Here is a 10,000-nt window from a genome sequence, read left to right as displayed (position 1 = left end):
TCTCTGAAATTCTTTCGTCCCCCGAAATTCTCTGAAATTCTTTCGTCCCCCGAAAGCTTCCTGTTGAAAGGTATAATGCATTAGCATAGGGTTATAAAAATCTTCCCTCACACTACGTCACTGAACTGAACCATCAGTTTAAGGCGGGACATTTGGGTCGCGCATGCGCACACATCGAAATTCCCATACACTTCCGCCGCTTACAAAAATGGCGCCATAACACAATCACACAAAGGATTCAAATATCTACATACTGAGCCCTATCAGTATATACATACAAAATATTTCAAATATGATTGTACTAAAATATTACTACGATTAGTAATATGACTATCTATATATTTATATATATTTATATATATTTCCTACACAAGCGTACCAAATCCACAGTATTCACATTCAAATGGTGATAAACGGCAATCCGTTACTCAATGGCAAAATCTATCATTACGTAAACAAATTTCTTGTCTACAAAAATATAACTACGCAAAGAATTACAATATTAATTCTTATAGCGGCTAGCGAGCAATACAATTCTTCACAAATACAAATCGTCCTTTCAAAAGGGCGTAAACGTAATAATCCACGAAATAATATGCACACATATTACTAGCGAAAGAAGAGAACATTTTCGCCTCACAAATAAGGTGTACATGGTAACATTATGAATAATGAGGCAACGAATCAACATCGTAATCAATCGTAAACAAAAGTACTAGCTAAAGTCATGAAAAAAATGCAAACTATTAAGGTCATAATTAACTATTCATACTTCAATACAAGTAAAATGTATACATACGACAAATTCTCTTCAATTAACAGCAGTCGTATCAAGCAGAATCAACGTAACATCAAACTTACCTGATCGAAGCTATTTCATGAATTTCCTAAATTCCGCCAATTTTTACGAATGGCTAACGGAGTGTGTGTCACTGCGACTCTTAAACACCAACTGACGAATTTCAGGCTTGTACAAGTCTTATGTCAATTTCTCGAATCAAGTCCCACCTACAACGCATCCCGATTGGATGGCGACGGACTCTGGTCATTTGATCGAACTGTCAATCATAAAAATGTCAGTCTGTGTGTCCCCATGTACTGTCCAGCCTACCATTGTCGGCTTCCGGCTCTTTGAAGTTGTCTACGTCACGTGTTCCCATGTACAAAGATTCCCGCCAGATTTCCACTCAAGAGCTCAAACAAAGACTGGGTTACGTAAGAGGATTAGCCAACTTAGGCACTTGGAAAAACAAAGCTTACCTGGCTCCACTTACAGACTTATAAATACATGTATAATACAAGGGGTTGGGGTAAAACATCACATCCCCCCACGCTTGAGAATAAAATCAGGATTTTATTCACTCAAACTAAAAAAGCAAAAGTGTTACACGATATAAGGAACAAAATCAGCAAAATGAACTAAATGCTAAACTGAGTATGAACACGAAAATATAACAAATGATCTATATCATTTCGGCGCTTCTACTCATGAAATCTGCGCCTACGTTTTCAGATCCTTTCACGTATCTGATCTGCATCTGGTACTGCTGTAAAAACAGCGACCATCGCATCAATCGACCATTGGACAACTTTGCCTGCGCCAGATAGGCGAGGGGTTGGTGGTCGGTCTCCAATATGAACTTACGTCCATATAGGTATCGCTCGAACCGTGATATGCCGAACACGATTCCAAGACATTCCCTCTCCGATACTGAGTAATTCTTCTCGGCAGCAGACAACTTCCGGCTGCCGTATGCGACAGGAAAAAGCGTCTTGTCATGCTCCTGGAGCAGTACTGCTCCCAGTCCCGTGTCGCATGCATCGGTGCGCAGAACGAATTCTTTATCCAAGTCCGGTAGACGAACAACTGCGTCGGATGTAAGTCTATCCTTTAGCGTTTGGAATGCGTGCTCACACGCATCTGTCCAAACGAACTTACTCGGGGTCCGTTTCTTGGTTAGGTCAGACAACGGGCCCGCAATCGCGCTGAAATTAGCGACATACCTCCGGTAATATCCGGCCAGTCCCAGGAATGATCTCACTTCCGTTTTCGTGGTGGGGCGTGCGGCGTTTCTCAACTGCTCCACCTTCGACTTCTCTGGAGACAGCGTGCCTTGGCTCAGGGTATGTCCTAAATAGTCTAATGTCCTGAAACCAAGGTGACATTTGGAAGGGCGGGCTGTCAAGCCCTCCTGACGTAGCCGCTCCAAAACGTCAGCTAACAGAGCGAGGTGTTCACCCCATGTCTCTGTAGCTAACAAGAGGTCATCCATGAAGTTGTGGACACCCCTATCGCGCAAGGGCTCCAACAACTTCCGCATCATTCTGGTAAAGACGCTGGGCGCGTTTTGTACCCCGAACGGCATCACCAACCATTGGTATGTCCCGTCGGGAGTAGCAAAAGCAAGCTTCGGTCGGTCTTCTTTCCTTACCGGAATTTGCCAATACCCCTTGGACAAATCCAGTTTGGAAAAATATTTCGCTTTCGAGACCGAAGCGAATATATGTTCGGGGTCAGGTAGCATTTCAACTTGAAATTCTGTCACCTGATTCAGCTTCCGGTAGTCGACGCAGAACCGATGGGTGCCGTCCTTCTTCTGCACTAAGACTACTGGTGAGCTGTACGGAGAGTCGGCAGGTTCGATTACTCCCAGAGCAATCATCTGCTCGATTTCTTCCCTTACAACTTGTCGTTTCGCGTGGGGCAAGGGGTAGGGTTTACGCTGAACTGGTCGGTCGTCCACCATCTTTAACCCGAACTCGACAAGCGTCGTCCTCCCGGGTTTTTCTGTTAGCACGTCGGAATATCCGGCCAGCAAGGTCTCTATCTCGTTCCGCTGCCCTTCAGTTAACATGGGGTCACACTCCACGTCCGACGGAGTCTCGGCCCTCGTTAATGGACAGCTCGGGACAGTGTTAGCACCTTCCGTATCGCCTTCGATATCCTCGGTGACTATCGCTGCGACAACAAAATCGCTGGCGGTCTCCCTTTCCCGGTACCTCTTGAGCAAATTGGCATGGTACAATTTCTCTTTCGTCGGTAGCTGTATCCGGTAGGTTTGACCTCCGACCTTCTTGGTGACGACGTATGGACCCCTCCAGGAAACTTGCAACTTGTTGTGTTCCTGGGGCAACAACAACAACACTTTGTCCCCTACCTCAAACTGACGTGGTTTTGCGCGCTTATTGTAATTTTTCGCCTGTTGCGCCTTAGCTCGTTTGAGATTTTCTTGCGCGAGAGAACAAACCTCTTCCAGTTTGTTGCGCAAGTCCGCGACGTACTGGTAGGTAGTGCGTACTTCCTCTACAGCGTGGTCGTCTGTCCACAGCTGTCTCAGTACGGCGATTGGGCCGCGTACGGTTCTCCCGTACAAGAGTTCAAAGGGAGAGAACCCCAAACTCGCTTGCGGTACTTCCCGGTATGCAAAAAGCATGGCCGGAATATACCGGTCCCAATCCTTGGGGCGGCCTTCGCACAATTTCTTGAGCGTGTTTTTCAAGGTCCCATTAAACCGTTCGACCAATCCGTTACATTGGGGGTGATACGGTGTAGTCGTGAGGTGTTTAATCGACATGAGACGATTCACCTCCGCCATCACACGACTCATAAATTGTGTTCCTTGATCGGTCAAGATCTCGTCGGGCACTCCGACTCTTGACCAGATCGCAAACAGAGCTTCCGCGACGGTTTCCGTGTCAATGTTACGCAACGCAACGGCCTCCGGATAGCGTGTAGCATAATCGACAACCGTTAAAATATATCGATTTCCGTGCGCAGACGCGGGTTTTATCGGTCCGATTAAATCCATGGCAACACGTCTAAATGGTTCATCGATAAGGGGCGTACTCCCCAAAGGGATGGGTCGCTGATCCGTTTTCGGTGCCATTCTCTGGCATTTGTCACAGGAGAGACAGAACCGTTTTACGTCTCCCTGGACCCCTGGCCAGTAAAACTCTTTTACAAGACGGTCACGCGTCTTAGCAATTCCCATGTGTCCACCCATGAGACTCTCGTGTGCAAGTTTCAGTACTTCGCAACGCTTTTCCTTTGGCACGACGACTTGCTTGAAGTGTTCGTTGTGTTTCCTGGCGTGGCGATACAAGATTCCCTTCTTGTAGACAAACTTCACCGCGCCGTTCGGAGTTTCCCTTTCTGTTCCCGCTTCTGCGTGTTTGTGCAACTGCGCCAGAGTTGCGTCCTCCTGTTGCAGCTTCCTTAACTCCGCTGGAATAACATTACTAACCGGTGTCGATGTAACTTGGATTGGCTTTTGTTTCGGCTGTCGACTCATGGCCCTGGTTTCAACAGCACTCACTGGCATAGGTGTGCAGGTTTCGGGGTTCGGCTGGGGTAACACATAACGGCAACCCAATATGACGTCATGTGATAGCCCCTCCAAGCAAGCAGCTTCAATTTTCCCCTTCACGTATGGTGAATCGAGGTCAATGACAGCTACTGGTAATGAGTCACGCGCGCAGTTCGCGTACTGAACTTCTATTACCTCCCCTGTATAGTCCTCCGGCTTGACATATTTCTTGTCGACAAGCGCGGGGACGCTGCACCCAGTGTCATACAAGATGGTGGCGCCTTCACCATTGACAGTTGCGGCCGCAAGGTTGGCTGGGTTGCGACTCGCTTCCGGCACACCTTCCTTCTTAGCTACGACATTCACCTGGGTCTGCCTGCCCTTGGGACAGTCCCTGGCAAAATGCCCCAGGCGCTTGCAATTAAAACATGTCGGCGGCCCTCGCCGACTTGCAAGTCCTGGTTTCGTGGGTGAGGCCTGTCCAGGTCGATAGGCGGCAGCCCTACCTGTAGGTGCCCCTCCGACCTTCCCGTCGCCCTGACGGTTACGGACAGCCGGCTCAACCTCCCCCATACGACGCGACTCAGAGGGTCGGGGTCGGTCAGCAACCCCGGAACCTCCACTCTTCGAGTGCGCCTGCTCGTATCGCTCCGCCATGTTAGCGATCTCTTCGAGCGTCCGGTGTTCTCTTTCTGCTAAGAAAACTGTCAACTCGCGACGGTAAGTACCCAGGACATGTTCCTTGAGTATTACCTCGCGTAGCCCTTCGTACGTGCGTTCGACTTCGGCCATTTTCATCCACTTCTCAAATAAACCTCGAACACGGTTGTGGAATTGAGAGTGGGTCTCTGTTACCTTTTTCACCGAGTCCCGGAAAAGTTTCCGGTAAGTCTCGGCGGTCAGCCGATAATGGCAGAGAAGCGCCTTCTTGAGGGCAGTGTAGTCATCAGCCTCTTCTGCAGTTAAGCCGTGGTAGACTTCCCGAGCTGCACCTTGCAAAAAGGCTGAGACATTAATGGCCCAGTGCTGTTCAGGGACCTGATGAGCGCGTGCGAGTTTCTCAAACTGGACGAGAAAATCGTCAATAGCCTCCTCCCTATCATTGAAGCGTGACATGTTGATCTGGACTATCCGGTGGTCGATGGAAGGTCGGCCGGTTGTTCCAGAGCTTGTACTGGCGTCGTCCCGTCCGTTGGTCCTAGCTTCAACTCTGACCTTTTCCATCTCCAGAGTGTGAGCGAGTCTGGCTAGCTCCAGCTCTTTCTGGGCGTCTCGGTCCGCTGCTATCTTGGCTAACTCTTGGTCCGCTGCTATCTTGGCTAACTCTTGGTCCGCTGCTATCTTGGCTAGTTCTCTCTGGGCTTCTCTTTCCGCTGCTTTTTCGGCCTTCCATTCCTTGATCCTTTCTTCTATAAAGGTTGCCAGGCGATCTCCCTCGTATCCAAGATCTTCCGACCCCATGGCGCGGTATTCCTTTATCATTTGTCGTTCGGTAGCCATTATACTAATGTAAAGTGATACCTTGTCTCAAAATTCAAACAATATACAGATATTTGTAATACCAGTTTAAATACTTACCTGTCGACAACAACTAGTTTCGTTCAGGTAAGATATTTGTTCGATATCTGCTTCACACGTACTGCTATGAATGGAAGATCTACAAAGCCTGCACATATGACAATAAAAATACAAGATGAGAAAATCACAAAATTTCAAATACAAAGAATGGAAAATATCTCACACTGTTCACTAATACTTCTACCAATAACTTTAAGTCCCAAAATAATATATATGTCTAATTCATATCCCGGACGAAGCGCCCACTGTGGGGGTGTGTGGTCTAGGGGTGGGGTTCTTCTTATAGACTTTAACGAATTATGAGAAGTTCCCCTGGTCCTTATTCAGAAGGTTAATTCTGGACACTATATTATTTATTGACTAAATATATTTATGGCTACGAGCCCCCAGTCAGCTATGCCGACAGTTAAATTAAAAGAAATACAAAGATGAAATTTAAACAATAACAATTTAATAAATGAAATTTAAAAGAATTTAAAGTAATCAATGTCTCTCTTTCACCCAATGATCCCTTTGATCATCATTTGAGTTCACAGTGTGAGGAGATTTTTCCCTTCTTGAGTGCTACTCATCTAAATCTCTTCGTTCCCTTGTCTTTCTCTCCTTTCGTGATCTCCACTTCCGCTTCCTCTTCTATAATCCTTGTTCCTTGCCGTTGTCTTGACTTCCGGTTCCTCTTCTAGTATCCGGAACCCTTGACGATATTCCTTGAGGTCACCCGAAATTCACTCGGTATCTCTCACCGTCACCCGAAATTCTCTGAACTTCTCTCGTCCCCCGAAATTCTCTGAAATTCTTTCGTCCCCCGAAATTCTCTGAAATTCTTTCGTCCCCCGAAAGCTTCCTGTTGAAAGGTATAATGCATTAGCATAGGGTTATAAAAATCTTCCCTCACACTACGTCACTGAACTGAACCATCAGTTTAAGGCGGGACATTTGGGTCGCGCATGCGCACACATCGAAATTCCCATACACTTCCGCCGCTTACAAAAATGGCGCCATAACACAATCACACAAAGGATTCAAATATCTACATACTGAGCCCTATCAGTATATACATACAAAATATTTCAAATATGATTGTACTAAAATATTACTACGATTAGTAATATGACTATCTATATATTTATATATATTTATATATATTTCCTACACAAGCGTACCAAATCCACAGTATTCACATTCAAATGGTGATAAACGGCAATCCGTTACTCAATGGCAAAATCTATCATTACGTAAACAAATTTCTTGTCTACAAAAATATAACTACGCAAAGAATTACAATATTAATTCTTATAGCGGCTAGCGAGCAATACAATTCTTCACAAATACAAATCGTCCTTTCAAAAGGGCGTAAACGTAATAATCCACGAAATAATATGCACACATATTACTAGCGAAAGAAGAGAACATTTTCGCCTCACAAATAAGGTGTACATGGTAACATTATGAATAATGAGGCAACGAATCAACATCGTAATCAATCGTAAACAAAAGTACTAGCTAAAGTCATGAAAAAAATGCAAACTATTAAGGTCATAATTAACTATTCATACTTCAATACAAGTAAAATGTATACATACGACAAATTCTCTTCAATTAACAGCAGTCGTATCAAGCAGAATCAACGTAACATCAAACTTACCTGATCGAAGCTATTTCATGAATTTCCTAAATTCCGCCAATTTTTACGAATGGCTAACGGAGTGTGTGTCACTGCGACTCTTAAACACCAACTGACGAATTTCAGGCTTGTACAAGTCTTATGTCAATTTCTCGAATCAAGTCCCACCTACAACGCATCCCGATTGGATGGCGACGGACTCTGGTCATTTGATCGAACTGTCAATCATAAAAATGTCAGTCTGTGTGTCCCCATGTACTGTCCAGCCTACCATTGTCGGCTTCCGGCTCTTTGAAGTTGTCTACGTCACGTGTTCCCATGTACAAAGATTCCCGCCAGATTTCCACTCAAGAGCTCAAACAAAGACTGGGTTACGTAAGAGGATTAGCCAACTTAGGCACTTGGAAAAACAAAGCTTACCTGGCTCCACTTACAGACTTATAAATACATGTATAATACAAGGGGTTGGGGTAAAACATCACATTGCTCAAGGGTACAATAGGGCAACCAGCTTGATAGAAATCTATCATGTTAACCATTGGACTGATGTACATTTTATCAGTGTAATTTAGAGTCTGTTTAAACCATTCCGAATCCCCCCATCTCTCTCTCTCTCTCTCTCATATATATATATATATATATATATATATATATATATATATATATATATATATATATGAAAGAAATAATATTTTCAATCTTTCTGCACTGTACTGATTTTCTGGTTGAATACTAAAAGTAAGTTTAAATATATATAAGGAGTTTGCAAATTTTATAAAAGTCAGCTTGCCTAGCAAGTAGTAGGTCAATATGATACAATGTAGAATTTAAGAAAATGTCATTATATGTATTGAAACGTTTGTTTCCTTTGTATCTGTTGATATCTAAAATCCATATCCCAATAATTAAAATTATCCAAGACTATATGTAAATAATACACATATGTATGTATGTATGTACACACACAAACGTATATATATATATATATATATATATATATATATATATATATATATATATATATATCACAAAAGACACACACATATCTTAAAACACCCTCAGCCACCCAGGATATATATATGATCCGTTTTTACGAGATAAACTTATTAATTCAGTATGGTATAATTATCGAGTAAGATCAGTAGAGTTTTTGCCCTTGTTTGCAATCGTTATAGGATAACGCGTTAAAAATAAAATTACACAGAAGTACAATTAATGTTAATAGCTGATAAAGTTATGCGAACTTTGTTGCATACTCTCTCTCTCTCTCTCTCTCTCTCTCTCGTGTGTCAGTATGATAAAGCAAGAAGAAAAAGGAAGAACAGTAAAGAACATATATAAAAAGGTTTATTGAAACAGCGTCTCATCATGGTGTGGGCACCACGATGCATAGGGATAAATAAAAAAGCGAGTATTCCATTACTTTTCACTTCATTTGATATGCATCCATATGACACAGAATGCTCTCGGTGAGTACAGGGAATCAGATAAACGTCACTGTGCGGGACTAGGTATAAAACATTTATTGTAGTTTTAATTGTAAATTTTTCGGGCATTTAAGTAGAAATTAAATGATTTCAGTTCTAGTGAGAACAACATTTCGACTGTAAAACATAATTTGTTGTCTTGATGCGTTTTCAAGACTCTTGGGCTGATTAGTCACACATCTCTTCAACGTTTCCGATGTACAAATGTTTGTGTGCAGTATAATATTAGTAACTAAAGTGTATACTGATTCAAAGTTCTAATCCAAAAGAAGCAAAACTGGCCTCAGATACTCATATTTGTCACTCATCCATTTTCTGACCCAGATAAGGGGAGAATTCCATGTTGAAATTGACTTAAAATGCAGATTCAGGACATTATTGTTGTTGTTATTATTATTATTATTATTCCTCTTTCTGTCCTATCATTTGGTTAAAATAAGCGACACCGGCCTATAAGCTAACTTTAAAAATAGGGTCTTATCAGATTTGCAAAGGATCTCTTCTTGCAACTTGTAGAAGTTAACGTTGTGGAAATACAGAAAGTGGAAGCATGGAATATCTATCTAAACTTACTGTAATCAAAACAGAATTTTATAACCCAATTTATTTAGCCAATGGCCCATATTTACAGTATTCGCTACAGGATGCCAATTTTCCCACTGGCAGACTGAGGCCCTGCTGTAAAAGAAATCAATCAATCAATAAATTAATATAAAAAATTCTCACAATTCATACATTCCATATTTATCAATCAATTAGTGAATAAGAAATACCACAAATAAGTACCCAAAATGAAAGACATTGATCGCATATTTTGCAACTCTGCGCTAGAGACTACACCAGGAATATATGAGAAGAAACTTGAAGGAAGTATTTCGACGTGAAAGGAGGCAGCTTGTTGTGGTAGTAAAAGTAGAGGAAACTGGATAAATTGAACCGAATTTGTTAATAAGAAATACTGGTCATCTATGATCGCATATTCCAGTAGTAAGGATCGAAACCAA

The 10,000-nt window shown here is 42.7% G+C and overlaps 1 protein-coding gene across 1 annotated transcript; it reads right to left on the bottom strand.

The window, feature by feature from the left end:
* Window positions 1-4,908: 4,908 nt before the first annotated feature.
* LOC149770551 (uncharacterized) lies at window positions 4,909-7,985 on the bottom strand. The gene is made up of 3 exons (XM_089949215.1): window positions 7,531-7,985; window positions 4,957-6,729; window positions 4,909-4,924 (listed from the first exon to the last, which is right to left on the bottom strand). Exons 2-3 carry the CDS (start codon window positions 5,805-5,807, stop codon window positions 4,909-4,911), a joined length of 867 nt encoding a protein of 288 aa, XP_089805341.1. The 5' UTR covers window positions 5,808-6,729; window positions 7,531-7,985.
* Window positions 7,986-10,000: the final 2,015 nt, after the last annotated feature.

The sequence above is a fragment of the Sinohyriopsis cumingii genome, unplaced genomic scaffold, assembly GCF_028554795.1.
Source record: "Sinohyriopsis cumingii isolate HCF-2022 unplaced genomic scaffold, ASM2855479v2 utg002479l, whole genome shotgun sequence".
Lineage (NCBI taxonomy): Eukaryota > Metazoa > Mollusca > Bivalvia > Unionida > Unionidae > Sinohyriopsis > Sinohyriopsis cumingii.
The sequence above is the reverse complement of the archived record's forward strand: the minus strand, read 5'-3'. Positions and strand labels throughout refer to the sequence as shown.